Source organism: Octopus sinensis, linkage group LG10, assembly GCF_006345805.1.
Source record: "Octopus sinensis linkage group LG10, ASM634580v1, whole genome shotgun sequence".
Lineage (NCBI taxonomy): Eukaryota > Metazoa > Mollusca > Cephalopoda > Octopoda > Octopodidae > Octopus > Octopus sinensis.
In genome coordinates, this window is record NC_043006.1 from 4,475,081 (window position 1) to 4,498,189 (window position 23,109).

Sequence of the window (23,109 nt, forward strand, 5' to 3'; positions counted from 1 at the left end):
ATCCGCTACGCCATTGTATCGATCTCGTTTGTCGAACCGCTAAGTCGATAAAATGACGTAGCGGTTCGCCAAACGAGATCGATAAAATGATGTAGTGGTTCGACAAACGAGATTGATAAAATTACGTAGTGCTTCGCCAAGTGATATCGATAGAATGACGTAGCCGTTCGACAAACGAGACCGATAAAATGACTTAGTGGTTCGCCAAATGATATCGATAGAATGACGTAGCGGTTCGCCAAACGAGATCGACAAAATGTTCTAGCTGTTCGACAAACGTAATCGATTAAATGACGTAACGGTTCGCCAAACGAGAGCGATAAAATGACGTAGCGCCTCGCCAAACTAGTTCGCTAAAAGGAACTAGCGGTTCGCCAAACGAGATCGATTAAATGAAGAAGCATTTCGCCAAATGAGCTTGATAAAATGACCTAGCCGTTTGACAAATAAGGTCGATAAAATGACTTTGCGGTCCGGCAAACGACACCGCTATAAAAAATTTTGCTGTGTCGTATGAATTTGTCACCCATAATTATAACCCTAGTATCGATCTATTGCATTTCAATCTATTTTAGATTTAGGGTTAGAGTTAGGGTTATTTAGGGTTAGGGGTTGGGGAAGGGTATTTTTTTCTTCACAAATGTAAATAAACCCAATCTGTTTCTTAAACAAGAGACATATTCATTATGCACAGAATGTTATTTACGTCAATGGAGGTAATTGATTGGTTAAAATTGCCGAAATGCAAGAAATTTTAGACGAAATATGTTACAACCTATAGAATTTTCTCAATAAAACCAAGAGAAAATGATGTTTTATAAACACATTCTACCAGTATACGAAGTTTAAAATTTTTTAGTTACCTAGAAATTATGTTACAAACTGCCGTTCAAAAGGAAAAGATCCAATTTTTTTACACAAAGTAAATAATTTGTTTTAAACAAAGTAAATAAAACCCAAAGTAAGGATCGACTAGTCACGACTAGCTGGCGCGAGTACGCGAGTGCGCGCAACGGGACTGCTCTTGTTAAGTAGTACCACGTGATCTTTGTCTCCTGGCAACATCTTGTCAACAATCAACCAAAACCAAGCAAGATGTCGGCTGACGTCCGCCAGAGCCGTGTGGCTAAAGGTGGTTTTTGGAGTTCGAAACCGAACGCCTACAGTCCAGAAACACACCAGTTATTGAAACGTTAGTACCGTACATTTGCCTACATTTATAATATTTCAGCAATCGTTTTTGTTTATTAATTTCCGATATCCATGAATACGTATTTTATGCTTTACGCACACGGCTGTTCAACGCATATCTGTTTTGGTTTTGCCTTTTAATATTTTAAACATTGAATATTCGTTCGCCAATACCTATGTGTGTGCGGTCCAAAACACTATCAAAAGTGAAACTATTCAGCAATTTCTAGTGGGGGAAAAAATGTGTAACACATACACAAATATATACATGCACTTAAACACATACGTACATATTCTTACATACACAAATATACAGATACACTAACACACACAAACATAAGCGATTCAGCTGCAAAAAGAAAGAAAGAAAATAAAAACAAAAACTTTTTACGGAAATTGCCGAACAAATAGTTTCACTTTTGATAGACTTTCTCCGAAGGATGACCTTTATAAATATATATATATATTTCAACAATTGAGGGTAAAATTAATTAATTATTAATCAATTTCACCAAGTATTCAGTATGTAAAGGGACCATTTTAGGCGAATTCAAAATATTACATTATATATAAGGGCTTAGTAAAATAAATTACTTTGCCACATACTGAACTCATTAGAAATGGCAGCTAAAGAAATTTCTTCAGCTATTTCTAATACTTAAAGAAGATCTCTCTCAGATAGTGTTTGCCTAAACCAACTCCCCCATACCTTTGTGAGTTGGTTTAGGCAAACACTATCTGAGAGAGATCTTCTTTAAGTATTAGAAATAGCTGAAGAAATTTCTTTAGCTGCCATTTCTAATGAGTTCAGTATGTGGCAAAGTAATTTATTTTACTAAGCCCTTATATATAATGTTATATATATATATTTTTATATAAAGGAGTGGCTGTGTGGTAAGTAGCTTGCTTACCAACCACATGGTTCCGGGTTCAGTCCCACTGCGTGGCATCTTGGGCAAGTGTCTTCTGCTATAGCCTCGAGCCGACCAAAGCCTTGTGAGTGGATTTGGTAGACGGAAACTGAAAGAAGCCCGTCGTATATATGTAAATATATATATATATATGTGTGTTTGTGTGTCTGTGTTTGTCACCCGAACATCGCTTGACAACTGATGCTGGTATGTTTACGTCCCCGTTACTTAGCGGTTCAGCAAAAGAGACCGATAGGATAAGTACTAGGCTTACAAAGAATAAGTCCTGGGGTCGATTTGCTCGACTAAAAGGCGGTGCTCCAGCATGGCCGCAGTCAAATGACTGAAACAAGTAAATGAGAAAGAGAAATATATATATATATATATAGGCGCGGGCATGGCTGTGTGGTTAGGGAGCTTGCTTCCTAGCTACATGGTTTCGGGTTCAGTCCCACTGCGTGGCACTTTGGGTAGGTGTCTTCCACTATAGCCCCGAGCCGACCGGAGCTTTGTGATTGAATTCGGTAGGTGGTAGTTACTGCTGTGTGTGTATGTGTGCGTATAGCTGCTCAGTGCCTCTCCGAAAGAGAGAGAGGGATATAAAGAGAGAGAGACATAATCGCAGGTTCGGGTGTGGTAAAAAGTTTGCTTCCCAACTACATGGTGTCACACCCTAGGCAAGTGCCTTTTAATATAGTCCCTGGCCAACCAAAGCCTTGGAAAGAAGCTTGTTATAATATATATATTATATACCTTAAATCTCTCAACTAGTACAAAGCCAGCCACGCCCCCTCAATACCACCCCCACCTCCCATTGAGGGGTTTTTGTCTTGTGAGGTACTTTATGACTCTGTCGGTGCTGGTGCCATGTAAAATGTTCTGGTGATGGTGCTACCCTAAGAGCACCCAGTACATTTTGTAAAGTGGTTGGTGTTAGGAAGGGGCCATAGAAACCATACCAAAACACAATGGAACTTGGTACAATTCCCAGCCTTGCCAGCTCCTGCCAAACCATCCAACCCATGCCAGCATGGAAAACAGGCATTAAATGATGATGATGATGATGATGATAATCGTCGTATATATTGTATGATGTCTCCCCCACCCATCACATTTAAAAACATTTTTTTTTTCACATTTTACATTATCTTTTCTTTCTTTCCTGGTGAAAGTTTGTATTTTTTGTATCTCTTCAAGCCCCTGTGGCTAATAAACAAAAGATCATCATCATCATCATCATCAATTATTATTTGGTTTGGCCAAAGTTTGGTCTTATTCCTGGTAAGAATTGTGTGGATAGCAGGTTACTGCCTGAAACCTTAGGTATCCATAAGTTTTCAGCAGTCTTTCAAGTGCTAAGAACCCTTATTATTATTATTACTAGCAGTATCGCCCGGCATTGCTCGGGTTTGTTTCGACCCTTTAGAATTGGAATTTTTGAAAAGTAATTTGGCATTATGTAGCTTGTTATTCTCTTTAAGTGAACATTTTTCCGGTTGAAATACACCGAAAAATGGCGACACAGAAGTCAAAATAATTGTAAAAAATAGGGATTTTCATAGAAAAAAGGACCTTTTTGATGTAAATAATTTTTGGTGTTAACATGGTCCGATTTGAATTTTTTCTTCTACGAAATGAAGAGCAAGCTTTCTTCTATTATACTCTCAATTTTGGTCAACTTGCGATGCAGGGTCTCAAAGGAGATAGCGTTAGTTGAAGGCTACCAAACCTGTCACACACAGACAACTTCAGCTTTATATAGAGAGAGATTACAAGGTGGTGAGCTGGCAGAATTGTTAGCATGCCGGGAGAAATGCTTAGCGGTATTTCGTCTGTTGTTATGAGTTCAAATTCCACTGAGGTTGACTTTGCCTTTCATCCTTTTGGGGTCGGTAAAATAAGTACCAGTTGAGCACTGGGGTTGATGTAATCAACTATCCCCCAGCCCCAAAATTTCAGGCCTTGTGCCAATAGCAGAAAGAATTATTATTGTTATTATTATTATTCAGTAGTTTTATTTTTATATCATGCTTTCACTTCACTACTGAGCGCAGGTCTGTGTGCCTTGGGTATGTGCTGTAGTTTGTTGTGATGCTCTTATGGTTACTGTATTGAAAGCGTTTTGTGTAGGATGTGTGCAGTGCCCAGTATTATTATTATTATTATTATTATTATTATTATTCACCGTTTAACGTCCACTTTCCATGCTAGCATGGGTTGGACGGTTCAACTGGGGTCTGGAAAGCCCGAAGGCTGCACCAGGCCAGTCAGATCTGGCAGTGTTTCTACAGCTGGATGCCCTTCCTAATGCCAACCACTCCATGAGTGTAGTGGGTGCTTTTTATGTGCCACCGACACAGGTGCCAGATGAGGCTGGCGAATGGCCACGCTCGGATGGTGTTTTTTTTGTGCCACCGACACAGGTGCCAGACGAGGCTGGCGAACGGTCACGCTCGGATGGTGTTTTTTACGTGCCACCGGCATGGAGGCCAGGCGAGGCTGGCACAGCCACGATCGGATGGTGTTTGTTACGTGCCCACAGCACGGAGGCTAGTCAATGCAGCACTGTATTATTATTATTATTATTATTTTAATTATTATTATTATAACTTCCAGAAATGATGCAGGAAGCGAAATTGACAAACTTTCAGAAAAAACACTTAGAAGAAACTGTCCAAAGTGAGTAAAGTATTTCATTTATGTGTGAGTGTGTCCATAAATGTATCTCTAATTACCAATGTTAATTGGTGTCTCAATTTACATCTGTTTACATCAAATGGTAACGTGTCCATTCAATAAATAGAAATCCATAAAACAAACACCAAATTGGAGTATGGTCAATATGACCAGATAAAATCCTTGAAGGAGTGTCCCAGGATGGCCATTGTCCAATAACTAAAAACCAATAAACAAATAAAAGAATATATTATTTGGTGATCAGTGAATAAACTGAGAAATAGATTTATATATTTACGAAGTCGAGACAGATATCTTCAGCTAGCAGGCCTCTGCTACTCTAGACCGATGATGGGCAAAGACCCTGAAACATGCGTGTCTCTAGATGCAGGCCTAGCTGTTGGGGGTATTTGTCTCCTCTTCGTAAATATATAAGGACACAGTAAGTGTGTCGAAGCCGACAGGAAGCGTCGATGCTTCCTAGGGCTAAACAGCGGTGGTGTAATTGCCTTTACGGGACTGTCACGTTAAGTTGACAGTATACAACCACAATATATTATTTGTTTATTGTAAAATATTAAGGCCTCTGCCTGAAAGTGAAAAACACATTCATGCATCATTCAGACCTCAACCCATCGCACCTCTCAAACTGATGCTTCTGGATTCTTGCTAAAAACAAAACCCCGCTAACTTTGCGGTGTCATCCTCTTTTTCTCTACTTCTCAATAATGAAGGTTCTGTTTGCAATACTGCCTTCCCCCTTGGGAGAAAGTTTCCACCTTTGCTACACACTTTGCAGCCAATTCCACATGACATGCCATTGATAAATCTCTTTCAAAATCTAGTCCCTTCTACCCCCCCCCCAGTTCTGTCATCTGGCATACACACACATACATAAAATATCTCTGAGCCCTTTAAACCAAACAAGCACCAACCTTAACAATGTCCCTTCCATTGCTCTCAAATATTGCACCTTGAGATTACTCCTATATTCAACAAACTCTTTAATCTCTCCTTTGCCACAGGAATACCAACTGATCTTTGGGATCATGCTACAGTGTGTCCTTTTCGTAAGAAAGACACTCCCTGACCTTTCCAGCTATTGTCCCTTTGTACTCAATTCCAATATCTCAAAGGTAAGAGAAACAGGCATTAATAACAATGTTCTTGAAGCACCCTCTCTCACCTTAGTGATGACCAGTGTGGTTCCATGGAGCCAGACCCAGTGACAACTAGTCTCATATCTCACTCATCAGATGCTTTCACATGAGAGAAAGTGAGTGAAAGTGATGTCAGTTTAGACATCAGCAAGGCCTTCCACATGCGAATCTCTTGTGGGTTCCACCTGTCTGCCATTTCCTGAATCAGTAGCTTCCTATCTGGGAATGTGGTGATGGATCTTTTTCTCTCCTTAAACTCTGTCACCTTTGGTGTGCCTCAAGGGTTTCATTTTATCTCCCTCTCTCATCCTTCTGTACATCAATGTCCTAATTGTGGTCATATCCAAATACACCCACTGTTAAGCATATGACACAACCCTTTGTTCTGCCCGAACCTTCCCCTACCACACACCATTCACACACAACCTGGACACTATGCACCAAACCTATGCAGGTTCCATGAAAGGAAACCTTAAATGGAGACTTACCAATCTCGTCTCCTTCGCTAGTAATAAACACTGGCACTTTCCATGTCAAGACAGCATCATTGCACCCACCCCATCAGCGAAAACCTTGAAAATGTTCTTCAGTGGGACCATGCTAACCTTGTTTCTTTTAACAGCAAAAACCTCAAGTACTACTCATATCAAGGACCCTCTCTCTCCCCACCTCCAATATTAATGGCACTCAAAGCTTTTATGGTCTCTCCTGGAGAAAGCACAGCTTTAACATAGCTAGGACTATATCCCAAATGTTGGCTTTACTCTTCAGAGCCAGAAGATACTTCAGCCTCCTAATAGCTGCTGACACTACAGAAAGCTCAAGTGAGGCCCACAATGAATTACTGCTACTATTCACACTGACCTCTTGGACAGCATCCAAAGCAGGGCCGCTTGACTGTTTGGGGTATAATCACTTATGTACATATTCCAACCTCTGGCCTACAAGTATGTTATTTTTTTTTTTTTTTGCTGTCTTTTCTTTCATTCCTATAATGACTTCTGTTCCTTAGAGCTCGCTAATCTTGTACCTCCACTAATTAAGCAACCCAAATCTACTCATCAACTTTGTTGTGTTCAAACCCCTTGGTCTTGTACTATGCACTGTGCCTAGTCCTTCCTCTCCAGAGCTTCAGTACTCTGGAATTTTTTTCTTGGTTATAATGTTTCTTACAGTTTGATCTGCAACAGTTTAAAAGGGACATTGATGGAATCAATCTCACCAGTTTTGGAGGTCTTGCAAAGGAGGTGGACACTGCCCCTTCCTTCAAATTCACCAAAAAAATAAATAAATAAAATAATAATACCACAAAATATTTTGTCTGAAAGTCTACCGAATGATGTTGCCACCCCACTGCTTTCATACAATACAGTATTTCATCTCATGTTCTAACATTACTTTTACCATTTCCTTATTCCAATCTCAAGCAGCATTTTGACTGGTACATCATCATCATCATTGTTTAACGTCCACTTTCCATGCTGGCATGGGTTGGACGGTTCAACTGGGGTCTGGGAAGCCAGAAGGCTGCACTAGGCCCAGTCTGATCTGGCAATGTTTCTACGGCTGGATGCCCTTCCTAACGCCAACCACTCCGTGAATGTAGTGGGTGCTTTTTACGTGCCAGACAAGGCTGGCAAATGGCCACGATCGGCTGGTGCTTTTTACGTGCCACTGGCACGGAGGCCAGTCGGGGCGGCGCTGGCAACAGCCACGTTCGGATGGTTCTCTTACGTGCCACCAGCATTGGTATCACAGCTACAATTTCCATTGATGTTGATTGATTTCGATTTTGATTGATTTTGATTTTGATTGATTGAATATTAGAAATTAAGAATATTAGAAATTAAGAATATTAGAAATTCACTGTTTTAATATCACAAGACATTTTCTCTGCTATTCTGCTGACATAACACTTTCACCATTCTATTAATGTATGACAAAATGGTAAGTTGGCAGAACTGTTAGCATGCCTGGTAAACGCTTAGTGGCATTTCGTCTGTCTTTACCTTCTGAGTTCAAATTCCGCTGAGGTCAACATTGCCTTTTGTCCTTTTGAGGTCAATAAAATAAGTACCAGTTGAACGCTGGGGTCAATGTAATCGACTAGCCCCTTCCCCAAGACTGCTGGCCTTGTGACAAAACATGAAACCAATATATGACATCGTGTAATGTTCTTCTGATATTGTCAAAGATATTTTCCTTGGAACTCTGCTGTGTTATTTCTGTTAACACACAACAGATTCTCTCTTATGCTCTCTTGATGTTACAAATCCACTGTTCTTATGCCACAAACTATTTTGTCTAGCATGCTACTACAGTCGGTTCATTGCTCAAATACACCTTTGCCAAATTCTCTACCGATATTCTCAATCCAATATTTTAATATCGCAGCATATTTTGTGATACTCTTCCGATATTTTGCTGTTTTAATGCCAAAAAAATAGTTGTCAGATGCTTTACTGATAATGGAAATTCCTTGTTCTAGTACCACAAACACTACTAATATTGATGATACGCTGTTCCAGTACAACAAGACACTTTCTCTGATGCAGTAATTATATTGCCAGCGTCCACCATTCTAATACAACAAGGTATTTTCCCTGACCAATTTTACCAGTTAACATTCAATTAACACAAGATATTTTTTCTGACATCCCACCAATGCTGCCAACCCACTGTTCTTACAGTATCAAGTACAATGTCTAACACAGTCACTAATATTACTAGTTCAATGCCATAATTTTGTTTGCTATTTTACTGATTATTGCCAATGTTTGTTCCATAACCCCCAGGCATTTTGTTTGATACCCTTTGAAATTTGCCAATTGACTGTTGCTATACTTATTTCTTTACTGCCCACAAGGGGCTAAACACAGACAGGACAAACAAGGACAGACAAAGGGATTAAGTCGATTATAACGACCCCAGTGTGTAACTGGTACTTATTTAATTGACCCCGAAAGAATGAAAGGCAAAGTCGACCGCAACAGAATTTGAACTCAGAACGTAGCGGCAGATGAAATACCTATTTCTTTACTACCCACAAGGGGCTAAACACAGAGAGGAAAAACAAGGACAGACAAACGGATTAAGTCGATTATAACGACCCCAGTGCTTAACTGGTACTTATTTAATTGACCCCGAAAAGATGAAAGGCAAAGTCGACCTCAGCGGAATTTGAACTCAGAACGTAGCAGCAGACAAAATACCGCTAAGCATTTCGCCTGGCGCGCTAACGTTTCTGCCAACACGCCACCATCCAGCATTTTGCTATACCATCCAATATTTTGCCTGATAGTGCCTATAATAACATGAAATAATTACTCTGACTATTTTGCTTATAAGATGAGTTAGATTAACATTCTCATAATACCATTTTATCAAGATAAATATTACCAATTTACTGTTGCAATACTGTCAGTCATTTTGTCTGATGTTCTAAGGATATTGGCAATTCCTTATTTCAATACCACAAGGCATTTTATGCATTACACAACTGTTTTTTAAGACCACAAGACTTCTTATCTGATTCTCTGCTAATTTTATTAACCCATTGTTCCTAACACAATATATTTGATCCAACACTTTGCCAACTTAACTCACAATTAATACCACAAACCATTTCCTCTGACACCCCACAGATATTGCCGATCCTCTCTTTTAATACTAAATGATATTGACTCTTAAGCTTTTCTAATATTGATTTCAATTTTTGGCACAAGGCCAGCAATTTCAGGGGAAGAGCTAAGTTGATTGCATCAGTCTCAGTACTCAACTGGTACTTATTTTTTTGACATTGAAAGGACAAAAGGCAAAGTTGACCTCTGCAGAATTTGAACTTAGAACATAAAGACAAGACAAAATGCTGCTAAGCATTTTGCTTGGCATGTTAACGTTTCTGCCAGCTCACCACTTTATGCTTTTGTAACACTGATTTCAAATTTTTGGCACAGCGCCAGCAATTTAGCACATTTTCCACTTGAAGAATTAGTGCCAACAGATCACCATTTGAGTTGAAATCAGCCTTCACACCAAAGTGTATTTGGATAAACAAATTGGCAGGCTTGGTTGGGTACCGGAACTTTACCAATATCTTTCACTCTGCATTTCTATTCCCTATGTCTAAAGGAAAAATTGGTAAAGTGTGAGTCTCTGCTCTCTGCAATTCTTCTGCAACAACTGTCTGCACTAATGATGATAACTGTGGTATCTCAACCAGATCTAATTCCACATTGAGACTCTGTAACAGTGATGGAGCATATGGATGTTTGCACTTGATGCAATAAAAGTCTGGTGAATATATCATACCAACAAGTCAGTAAATACCATAAAAGTTACCAGAGCTGGACTTGGCACCTTTTCGTTTGTTCAGTGAAATCAGTCTTTTGTCTCTCCAATCTTGAGGAACTAACGAGTCATTTCATATAGTGACTGTTAGTGTGGGCACAAGATCAGCCACTACATCACCCCCAAATACCTATTTCTTTATCACCCACAAGGGGCTAAACATAAAGAAGACAAACAAGGACAGACAAATGGATTAAGTTGATTATATCGACCCCAGTGCATAACTGGTACTTATTTAATCGACCCCGAAAGGATAAAAGGCAAAATCGACCTCGGCAGAATTCGAACTCAGAACATAACGGCAGACGAAATGCCACTAAGCATTTCGCCCGGCGTGCTAACGATTCTGCCAGCTTGCCGTCCTTCACCCACAAATACCATGCTTAATATGTGTGTGTGTGTATGTAGTAATATTGTTTAGGTTTTGCATCAATTTCTATAATTTCTTTGTACTTTTCAGATGGTGCCTGCTTACCAGTTACCTGCAGTCCTTCTAGCAGTGAACCCCAGCAGTGTAGGAGTGATTCGCCGCCAAAACTAAAATCTAGTTACAATTATACGTAAGAAATATGAAATTTGATTAACATTCATTGCTGCTGTTACTTAGCCCAAGACCAACACTGATTGAGCAGTTCTCTGATCAAAGGCATTCCAACCATGACCACCCTTTCTTTAGGTACTATGTTGGGCTATAATTATCTAATGTGTCCTTTCCTTATTTTAGATGGTTGGGTGTGATTTGGAGAAGTCTTAGCTGCCATTTCTCATAGGTCGAGTGACTGTCAAGAGATTCACTTTCAGAATGGTCCCTTTGTAGAAACTGTAGAACACTTAACCAAATGTTTTAATTTTGTCCCTCTGTGATCTAGGTTCAAATCTCACAAGAACTAACTTTGACTTCCATTACTGAAGAATCAGTAAAACAAAGCACCAGGATTGTTTCGTTTGACTTTATATATCTTCTCTACAAACTTGTGCTTCCATGTTCATGTAGTAAATTGTTGTATTGTGAAGGAGGTTGGATAAGGAATGCATTCAATCATGTCAGGTGGATGGCAGAATCAGCTGAGTGTCAAACAAAATATATTTGGTTATGACCCTTCACATTCTGAGTTCAAATCCTGCCAAGCTCTATTTTGCCTTCCATTTTGTTAAGGCTTGTAAAATAAGCATCATTTGACTATACCCAAGAAAGCAGTGCCCCAGTATGCCCACAGTCCCATGAAGAAAAACCAAATTACTTGAGCTTGGTTTTGATTTAAGCAAAGCCTTCAACTGTGTCTTGGAGGGCAACTTAGTTCCAAGATAAGTTACATGCCATGCAGGGATATGATGTGTGTAGAGTATGACAGAGGGATAGAAGAAGTGAAAGGTGTCATTCAAAGTAAATGGAATTTGTAGAAGAGAGAGCAAAACAAAAACTAGGAAGAGATGGAATGAAATAAAGAAGACTTCAATATAATTGGTGTGATAATAAAATGCACCCATTACATTCTGTAAAGTGGTTATAGCAAACATTGGGTTAAAAGGGTCAGAATAAGAACTGACTCCCAGTCAGGACAACTCATGCCAACATGGGAAGCATACATAAAAATGATGACAATGGCAACAATGATGATGATGATGATGATGACAACGACACTGCCACTGAGGATAATGTCTTGATGGCTGTTGATGACTTGAATCTTTTTCTTATTTACAAGTTTCTTTTCTTTTATATTTATGTGTGATAAGAAGATGCATTCCCTTAACATTTGGATACACCTAGCTTCACAGTTGAAATACATGAGTCAGATAGAAGACAGGGGGTTACAGAACCCCACAATAAAATAAAATCTATGATGAGCAGAGTACTAAATGCAGCTTTTGTATAAGAGAGAAACTAAGGCTTTTTTTTACTTTAATCTTTAATCTTATTCTTATTTTTTACTTATTCTTATATTTTTATTATTTTTTATTTATTCTTATATTTTACTTATTTAATCTTATTTTTTACTTTAAACTTTTTTCTTATTTACAATTTTTTTTATATTTATGAGTGATGAGAAGATGCATTCCCTTAACATTTGGATATGCCTAGCTTCACAGTTGAAATACATGAGTCAGATAGAAGAGAGGGGGTTATGGAACTCCACAATAAAATGAAATCTGTGGTGAGCAGAGTACTAAATGCAGCTTTTGTATAAAAGAGAAACTAAGACTTCTTTTTTTACCTTGACAGTTTGCCATTCTTTTGTAGCGGGCTAAATGTGAGATGCCATATCAAGTTGATATGATGTAACCCACTACCAAATGTAGCGTGTAGGTGTAATGCGTGAAGATTCTTGCGTCGGAGTACCAGTAAACATCAAAGAATCAACACCAAGAAGGAAGAACTATTATTTACATACATTTATTCATTTTCCTTACAGGGAGTTGAAAAGACAGTAGTAATTGTAGTGACAGTGTAGAAAAAGGTTGGCTCACTGGTTAGTAGTTGGTAGTTATGTAGAAGTTGCCTGTCAGTAGAGAGTGAAAGAGTAAAGAATGCACTGTGCTGACTAGAAAGGAAGAAAGGATAAAGATGGCATCGTCTTTCTTGCAGCCAAAAGCTTCTGTTTGTACATCAAGCTAAGGGTGAAGGGAAGTGTTGCTCTTGGTCATGGCTGATGTAGAAGAGCATTTTGCTCCTTGATCTGCTGACACAAAAAAGAGGAATTGATCTCTGTTATAAAGACTGTGGTCAGTAATGTAGGTCAAACCCTAAACAAAGGACTAAACAGGTCCTAGGGCACCAAGTGTTTCCTCAACAATCTTCTAGTATGGAGAGGACTTCCTGCTCATTCGTTTTGACAAGCAACAAGCGGGTGGATTTGGTTTCAAATCTCAGGTAGGGTCAAGCTAGATCCCTACACCTTTCATCATTTCAGAATTTTAGTATTCCACTGCCTGACCAGACATAGACTGACCATGGTTCTCTGCTTAATCTGCTCACCATTTCAGTATCTACCGTGCTGCCAGCTTGTAGTAATAATCCTGCCATCCATCTACCACCCCTTTCACTTTTATTTTCTTTTGTTATGGGAAATGGTCTGCCTTTGTCATTCAGTTTATTTTAAGCCTTTAATAATATTTGGTTGTATATTATGGTTGCAAATGCTAGCTATTAATATTTACATATCAGTTGCCAAGAATGTGTTTAATATGTAAATTGGTTTATCCAATAGTGTTATATCGCTAAACTTAGTGAGTATTTAAGCATTGCATTTGTGGATAGCTGATGGGTTGGATGCGATGCTGATGAAAGAGCAATAACGCTTGAAATATGCATCTACACTCATTACCTATATTTTCTATCTTTGATTGCATTGTTCTACATAGATGTATTTGTATACAAAACATTGTAATCTCAAGTGCTGGCACTGAATTCTATAGAAAAATCTGTAGAGATAAACTTAAAGATGAGAACATTGCACTGCTAACACAAAAGTAATGTACAATATTTAAAGTCAATATTGACTTTAAGCCTTTAATATTCTTGGTAGTATTGGTGTGGTTGCAAAATGAAACACTGTGTCCTTACTAGCAGTCAATAAAGTTTATTGTTTCTGGCACGTAAAAGGGCACCATTCGAGCGTGATAGTTACCAACGTCGCCTTACTAGCATGTGTGCCGGTGGCATGTGTAAAAAGATTTAACCGAGGTCGTTGCCAGTACCACCTGACTGGCCCCCGTGCCGGTGGCACGTAAAAAGCACCCGCTACACTCTCGGATTGGTTGGCGTTAGGAAAGGCATCCAGCTGTAGAAACTCTGCCAGATCAAGACTGGAGCCTGGTGCAGCCATCTGGTTCACCAGCCCTCAGTCAAAATCGTCCAACCCATGCTAGCATGGAAAGCGGACGTTAAACAATGATGATGAATGAAGCAACTAGATGTTCAAGAAAGTACCGAGTAAAAATACAACTGGATTGGGCAAAGTAAACTAAGTTCTTTTTGTCATGTTTTTAATGCCAATACACACACATACACACTCTCTTTTACTCTCTCTCTCTCTCTCTCTCTCTCACACAATGTTAGTTTTCTTCTTTTCTTCATTTTTTCTACTAAATGCTGTTGTTACACAGTGGGAAAAGAACTCGGCAAACAATGGAAGCCATGGGTGCTTACAAGATTGATTCATATCGACCGAAACCTGGAAGTGAGTTGACTGTCTTTTAATTGTTGTTTTTGTCTAGTTTCAGCATATCTCTAATTAGTAAGATCTTTAATTAAAGGTGTGGAGGCGCAATGGCCCAGTGGTTAGGGCAGTGGACTTGCAGTCAGAGGATTGCAGTTTCGATTCCCAGACCGGGCATTGTGTGTGTTTATTGAGTGAAAACACCTAAAGCTCCACAAGGTTCCGGCAAGGGGTGGTGGCGACCCCTGTTGTACTCTTTCGCCACAACTTTCTCTCATTCTCTCTTCCTGTTTCTTGAGTAACGCTGCAATGGACTGGCGTCCCATCTAGCTGGGGGGAACACATACGCCACGGAAACTGGGCCCCTGAGACTGGCTAGGCTTGAAAAGGGCAACGTTTATCGTTTTTAATTAAAGGTATTCAATCTATAAATAATATTCCATGTTTTACTCTGGCATATTGTACCTATGACTACATTATCTAAAGTGTCCTTCCTAGCTTAAGAGTGTAAAATATGAATTGAGAGAGATTTTGCTGCTATTACCAGAAGGTTTATAAACCTGTACAGGAAGGTTCTGTTTATTGCAGTTAATTGGTTCAAATGAATTACTTTAATTTGTGAAAATTGTAATAAATGGGAGTTTAATATAAAAATAAGTCAGTGTTGCTGACATCAGTGGGATATCATGAAATAATAATGACAGAAAAATTAGAGAGCTGTTGACAATGTATGGAGCCCACCATCTGAAAGCTGATATCAACTGGCTGTACTTGGAGAGAGACCAGGATAGAAGAGGCTTAATTGCCATGGAAGAATGTGTACAGATGGAAAGAAAAAGCTTACTAGAATATTTACAGAACAACACAAAGACTGTAAATAAGGAATACAATCAAGTGTGGAATTGGAGAAAAGGACAAGAATGAAATTCAAAGAGAGCTTATTAGAGAGATTGAAGAAAAACCTCTGCAGGGTCAATTTTGAAGATATATGTGGAACAATATCCTCGACTTGATTAAAAAATGGGGCAATTAAAAAACAGAGAGCCTAAATGTAGCAGCCCAGGATTAAGCAATAAAAGCAAGCAATTTCAGGAAAAATGTATATGGAGAGAATGTGTCAGAAAAATGTAGAGCCTGTGGAACTTGGAACAAGACAGTGGCACACATTGTAGCAGGATTTCCCAAGCTGACACAGGAAGAATGGAGGCATGACCAAGTTGTGAAAGTTTTACAGTGAAAGCCTTGCCAGAAATGGGGATTTGAAGTTGATGATATGATATGAACATCGAGTCAAAAGAATGCAGGAGTTTGAGAATTGTGAGATTCTGTGAGATTTTCCTATTCAAATGGACAAGAAGCTGGAAAATAATAGACAAGGAAAAGCAAAGTTGCTTACTAATTGATCCATCATGTCTGTTTGATTCCAGGATTATAAAGAAAGAAGATGAAAAATAAAGAAATACAATCCTTTAAAATTTGAAATTGCAAGAATTTGGAATATGAAAACTATAATGGTTGTGCCTATAATAATTGGTGCATTAGGAACTGTAAGCAAAGATATAGACAAATGGTTGAAGGAGATTGGAATAGAATGTCTCTTAGGGACTGAAAAGATTATCAGGAGGGTCTTAAGCACTTGTTGAAAGACTACTGAAAGATTGTGGATACCTAAGGTTACAGGTAGCAACCTGCTACGAACATAAATTCTACTTGAATTAAGAATGAACCTGAGTCAAACCAATAATAATAATAATAATAATAATAATAATAATAAAGATGATGCAGTACCAAACAGTGGCTCTCCTCACTTCTGATCTTAACTGATTGGAAGTATTATCACATACATTGTTTTGTCTTGGTATAAAAAATGGGCTACAGTAAATATTCTGCTCAATACCACAGATTTGCTTGTCAGTTGTTTGACCTTAACCAGCTGAGCATGTCCCTTAGTGGCTGACGATATGTGCATCTCTGATCACGAACAGAAGTAGTGGCGGTGGGGCATCATAGCCATGTGTTGAGAAGGATTCTTTGGGGCTTGAATAATTCACCTTTGGAAACATGGGTATTTCATTCAATATCCTTAAACAACCCTTATTCAGGGACCTTTTAAGTGGGATGGGCTACTTGAACTGAAGAAAATTCTAACTGGGCCCCACCTGCAAGGTCATGTGCTGTTTATCTTGATATGAGATCATCATGTTGCACGCATATGATTGTGATGCATGTGCCTGGTGTACCCTTATTAGATGGGTAGTCATGATGGGTATACTGAGCTTCGTATATTTTACCCCAGTGTCACTTTGATGGCTTGCACTGCTCTCTCACTCAATAATAATAATAATAGTGATCCTGAAATTTTGTGGGGGTGGGGTAGTTGATTACATTGACCCCAGTGCATAACTGGTACTTATTTCATCAACCCCCAAAAGATGAAAGGCAAAGTTGACTTTGGTGGAATTTGAACTCAGAATGTAAGGACAGATGAAATGCCATTAAGCACTTTGCCCAGCATGCTTACAGTTCGGCCATAATAATAATGATAATAATGATAAGAATAATAGTTTCAAATTTTGGCACAAAGCCAGCACTTTTAAGGGGAGGAGTTAGTCAACAATTTTGAAGGGAGGAAGTTTGATTACATTGCCCCTCCGTACTATATTTTACTAATCCCAAAACAGTGAAAGGCAAAGTCAATGGTTTCAAATTTTTGCACAAGGATAGCAATTTTAATGGGAGGAGGAATGCTTAACTGATAATTATTTTATCAACTTTGAAAGAACGAAAGGCAGAGCCAACCTTGGCAGCATTTGAATTCAAAATGCAAAGCATTAGAAAAAATACCTTTTAGTATTTTGTCCAACACACTAACAATTCTGTCAGGTTGCTGTTTTTGCCATAATAATAATAATCCTTTCTACTGTAGGCACAAAGCCTGGAATTTGTGAGGAGGGGACTAGTCAGTTATATCGACCCCCAGTGCTCAAGTGGTACTTGTTTTATTAACCCTGAAAGGATGAAAACAAAGTCGACCCCAGCGGCATTTAAACTCCAGAATGCAAAGGTGGATGAAATGCTGCTAAGCATTTTGTCTGATGCAGCTAACAATTCCATCAGCTTGCTACCTTAATAATAATAATAATAATAATAATAATGATGACGATGATGATGATGCCAGTGCCATCTGACTGGCACCCATGCTGGTGGCATGTGAAAAGCACCTTTTGTGCATGGCCGATGCCAGTGCCATCTACTGGCTCCCATGCCGGTGGTACGTAAAAAGCACCATTTGAGTGTGGTCAATGCCAGTCCCGCTGGACTGGCTCCTGTGCTGATAGCATGTAAAAAGCATCATTCAAGCATGGTCGATGCCAGTGCCACCTGACTGGCTCCTATGCTGGTGACATGTGAAAAGCACCATTCAAGTGTGACTGATGCCAGTGCCGCCTGACTGGATCCGTGCCGGTGGCATGTAAAAAGCACCCACTACACTCTCGGAGTAGTTGGCTTTAGGAAGGGCATCCAGCTGTAGAAACCTTGCCAGATCAGATTGGAGCCTGATGCAGCCTCCTGGCTTGCCATTCCTATCAAACCCAGAGGGATGTAAAACAATCTTGACCTTAGCAGGTTTTGAATGCAAAAGCTAAAAATCAGTAATTAAATACTGCACAATATTTTGTTTGATGCTCTAATGGTTCTACTTATCTCATTAACAAATTGATATTGTTATTTCTATTGATAGATTACACTCATTAAAGTTATTGATTAATTATTATTTTCTTTGAAGAATTCTTCTCTGAAAAGGAAAAGGAAAAACTTGCAAATTTAATGACCTATGGTAAAGAGGAAAATATTCCACGTCCAAAGGTACTTTTGAGGAAACCAAAAATTGAAGAAGAATTTGAAGACGTTGACCGTTTTGAAGAACGTAAGATTATAAACTTTTCTTGGAATGGATAGGCAAAAAATCAAAAATAAATAAATCACCGTAATTTTGTAAAATTACATGGAAAGGCGTCTACGTTTCTAGGATTAGAATATTATGTATGAAATATTTATTCTAAACTGTACAACAAGGATTTGTTCATAAATATAACACAGTGTAAGAAAAAAAATTTTTTTTGTCTTTAGTCAGTGTTATTTCCTATTTGCTTCTATCTAGAAATCAAAGGAAATTACTGCTATTCCATCCAAACTTTGCTTTTGTCACCTGGACATCAATGTTTTGAAACTGAACTATGTTCCATTATATATCAGACAGATTCAACGTCGCCTAACTGGCACCTGTGCCGGTGGCATGCGTAAAAAGATTCGAGTGAGGTCATTGCCAGTACTGCCTGACTGGCCCCCGTGCCAGTGGCATGTAAAAAGCACCCACTACACTCTCAGAGTGGTTGGCGTTAGGAAGGGCATCCAGCTGTAGAAACTCTGCCAGATCAAGACTGGAGCCTGGTGCAACCGTCTGGTTCGCCAGTCCTCAGTCAAAATCGTCCAACCCATGCTAGCATGGAAAGTGGACGTTAAACAATGACAATGATGATTCAGCGCTGAGTTGCTGAAGCAGAAATATTATTATAGAAAATATTCTGCTCAATGCCACAGATTTACTTTTCAGTTGTTTGACCTTAACCACTTGAGCATGTTCCTGACAGTATGTGCATCTCTGATCATAGCCATCGATTGAGAGGAGTTCTTTCGGGTTTGAATAAATGTAGCAAAAGCAAAGTTTGAAGGAAATACTAAGCATTTTCCATACTTTTTAGGGGTCAGAAAATAAGAAACAACAGTTGCTGCCCAAGAACAAAATCCGTGTTACACAATGTAATTTATTTCTAGTAAATATTAATATGGTATAATTATAATAATTATTGATGGCTGTTCATTCTGTAGGAAACATGACTTATTTCTCTTCACAATGAAACCTTTATAAGGAATAGAAAAATACCTGAGGAGAGAAGAGTTTAAGGTTGCTAATGAAGTCAATCACTACCCTGGGGACACACAACAAAACAACACCTTTTGCCACCATCAGTTATGGACATCACTACATCATCAATAAAGAAACAAAGTCACCTCTGCCACTACCATCACCCACCACCATCGCTAATACCACCAGCATCACCACCACAACCGTTATAATAATAATAATAATAATAACGAAATTATTGTATACAGTGCTCAGGTGCACCACAACTTGTCAAAAGTGCGTATAAAGCATATGCAGTAATGTACAAATGTCTGGGAAGTGAACAGTGTATGAGTCAGATACATGCATGTGTGTGTATGGAGGGGAGAAAATCAGGTGTAGTGTTGGCAAATCTCAGGAAGCATGGAAGTTTTGAAGGATGCAGTGCTCCGACAACTAACAACTGATGCCGGCAGTTTGTTCCATGCTTCAACAACTCTAAGCGTGAAAAAAATGTTTCCTAAAGTCATGGGATTTGTGCTGTTTTCTGACTTTGTAAACATGTCCACGGGTGTTAGACGGGTGGAGTTTGAAAAGGTGCTCAGAGTTATTGTTTGTAAGATGGTTAATAATTTTATGGGTGTCTTCCAAGTCAGCTGCCAGACGTCGGAGTTTCAATGTATCCATGCCCAGGGAAGTAAGGCGTTCAGAAAATGGCAAATGCCTAATGGAGAGTATTCTCTTGGTTGCACGCCACTACCCATCATACCATTACCACCATGGGAATTATGCCTCATTCATGTTTTCCATGATATCTCTCTAAAATATATTATTAGTGTTAATATATTGCAGTTTACATTTTAAAAAATTTATGTAACCTAAGTTTTCAGTGTTTTTAATGGAAGAAAGCACAATAAAAATGAAATTAAATCACTATGGAGTCATTTTAACTAATTTTACAGCAGTTTCTCTTTAAGGTTAAAAACAATAAGAATGTCTTAAGTAAATTCTCTAAGTTTGGTTCTGGTATCCAAAACTCAAAATCATTAATGCACTTCATAGAAATTGAACTGTTTACTGCAATGAGGTGTATTTACTGAAGTGTTTACCAAATACATTTAACGAGGAATGAAAAAATATTATAAAAGTATACTTTTGATAATCAAGGTAGTGATAGTGATGGCAACATCACCACCACCACCAGTAACAAACATAACTACCTCTTCATGGCTTCTACTCTCTCTCTCTCTTTCTCTTCTCATTTACCATCATCACCAACAGCTCTACCCTGACTACAAACAATCTCTTACTCCAAGTTTCTCCCTACAGCATCACTGAAAGATGCTCTGTTGATCTTAAACATTAAAATAGATATTCTGGGTTTTTTTTACAGTACAACAAGAAATCGAAGACAGAAGAACATTCCTTGAGGAAATGAAAACTTTGGGGCAAGATAAAAAATATCGAACCATCATAGAAACTGAAATATCTCAGGTAATTATGTGGGAAATATCAGTCACAGGTAATAACATCAAAAATCCCTCCCTCCATCCAGCCATCTTCTCTGCCCTTTATTCCTGGGAGGGTCATGAAGGTAGAGTTCTTGAACACCTCCTCCATAGGTACTATCTGAAGCAACTGTCATTAGACTTTCCACCTGGATTCCCAAGAGCGACCACCTGAGACTGTGAATGTTATCCAATCATCTCATTCTTCATCTACTCCTCAGTCTCCTGCCAGTTGGCTCAGCTTGAGGAATTTGTCTTGCAATGTTTTCCTGTGACATTCTAATCTCATGTCCATAGTACCAGGGCTGTGACCTCTCAATGCAGAGATGTTGTTGCTTGACCGGGAGAGATTCCTTGATCTCCAAGCAATGCACCCTGTTAAGTAACATTATCCTAGAGACCATTCTGAGGAACCCCGTCTCAACCCCATGTATTCACGATCATACTTTTTTTGTCATTACCCAACATTAAACTGAAGGTAGAAAATTTGGCCCTTATAACGACCCCTCCACTTCTGTACTGCAGTTGGTGATTCACTGTGTCAGCACCTGCAGTTCTACAATCCAATTCAGAAATATCACAGGTAATTCATCATCATCATTTAATGTCCGCTTTCCATGCTGGCATGGGGTAGACAGCCTGACTGGAACTGGTAAGCCAGAGAACTGCACCAAGCTCCAGTCTGATTTGGCACGGTTTCTTTGGCTGGATGCCCTTCCAAACACCAACCATTACCATTTCGATTATGTGAGATATATCATAGGTACAATGTCAGAAATACCACAGGTAATTATTGTATCACAAGTGATTATAAATCCATTACATATTTCTTTGAAACTGATCTTTTCTTGCCCAAAATTCTGTAAGCAATGTTTGACAATTCTTTTTCTGGAAATCAATGATTCTAAAATGTTTGTGAAGTATATGTTTGTCCCTCTTTTCTATATGCATAAACACAAACATATACAAATACATACACACTAGCATATAACTATACATACATACACAGACACATCCATACATACAAACACGTCACATATCCACATGGTGGCTTGTGTTTTAATAATCCTAATTTTCTGTTTCAATAAACTGATATTTTTTTCCAGTAATCCTGATTTTCTGTCTTTGGGTTCAATATATTTGCAGAAAGTTCGAGAAATGGAAATCATTGATAAACAACGAACAACTGAACTCGAAAAGATGAGAAGTGAAAAATCCAATCAGGAACAACCGAATAATCCCCCTAAACATTGCTCACCTGACAAAGACAATTCTGCATAAAGTAAGAGTTAACATTTCTGAAGACTGAATACATTGAAATATATTATAAATAATTCTACAAAAACAATGAAAAAATAAACAGCAAAAATAAATTAACAAAATGTTCTCTTTTTTTTTTCATTATAAAATAATAGATATTCATGAAAAAATATTTCACAAAATCTACTTTAATTATTTGCAAAAAATTAAGCCATAAGCATTTTTATTAAATACAAAAATAAGTTGTTTCTTAAAGTTCTGTAAAATACTTAAAAATGACAATAGCACTAACATGAAAAAAAATCTACTGTGAAGGAAACTGAGTGGCAATTAGTATTACTAATTAGTAATTCTTATTGCTGAAAATCATCAGATACAATTTTCACTTCTGCTCTCACCAAATTTCATAACATCTGTTGAATTTACTCTTTTACTTGTTTCAGTCATTTTACTGTGGCCATGCTGGAGCACTGCCTTTAGTCAAGCAAATCAACCCCAGGACTTATTCTTTGTAAGCCTAGTACTTATTCTATCGGTCTCTTTTGCCGAACCGCTGAGTTACGGGGACATAAACACACCAGCATCGGTTGTCAAGCAATGTTGGGGGGACAAATACAGACATACAAACATATACACACACATATATATATACACATACATATATACGACGGGCTTCTTTCAGTTTCCGTCTACCAAATCCACTCACAAGGCTTTGGTCGGCCTGAGGCTATAGTAGAAGACACTTGCCCAAGGTGCCATGCAGTTGAATTTCATTACTGTTGAATTTAATTGAAATATTGCAATGTCACTCTAAGAATATGCCCAATTATGGCCCTTCTGGTCTTATCTGTTTCTCAAACATGACAGCTTCTTTCTGCTGCACCAACTTTTGCTTCTTTTACAATTCTGCTTTAATAACTCTTACTCCCAGAACATTAGAAAATTGCCAGTGTTCTCCTATTAAAAACGGTGACTCCATTACCTATCAAA

General features: G+C 38.5%; 1 protein-coding gene across 1 annotated transcript; it reads left to right on the forward strand.

The window, feature by feature from the left end:
• Positions 1-1,045: 1,045 nt before the first annotated feature.
• On the forward strand, positions 1,046-22,243 carry LOC115216803 (UPF0193 protein EVG1 homolog). Its single transcript, XM_029786382.2, has 7 exons — positions 1,046-1,192; positions 4,719-4,781; positions 10,749-10,848; positions 14,393-14,466; positions 18,233-18,373; positions 20,745-20,845; positions 22,006-22,243. The coding sequence occupies exons 1-7, from the start codon at positions 1,096-1,098 to the stop codon at positions 22,138-22,140; spliced, it is 711 nt and encodes a 236-aa protein (XP_029642242.1). The 5' UTR covers positions 1,046-1,095; the 3' UTR covers positions 22,141-22,243.
• Positions 22,244-23,109: the final 866 nt, after the last annotated feature.

Excerpts from the sequence above, each read along its gene's own strand:
- LOC115216803 (XM_029786382.2), top strand. The coding sequence starts at position 1,096 with ATGTCGGCTGACGTCCGCCAGAGCCGTGTGGCTAAAGGTGGTTTTTGG. Across the intron at positions 10,849-14,392 it reads AAATCTAGTTACAATTATAC|TGGGAAAAGAACTCGGCAAA; the intron begins GTAAGAAATATG and ends GTTGTTACACAG. Across the intron at positions 20,846-22,005 it reads TAGAAACTGAAATATCTCAG|AAAGTTCGAGAAATGGAAAT; the intron begins GTAATTATGTGG and ends ATATATTTGCAG.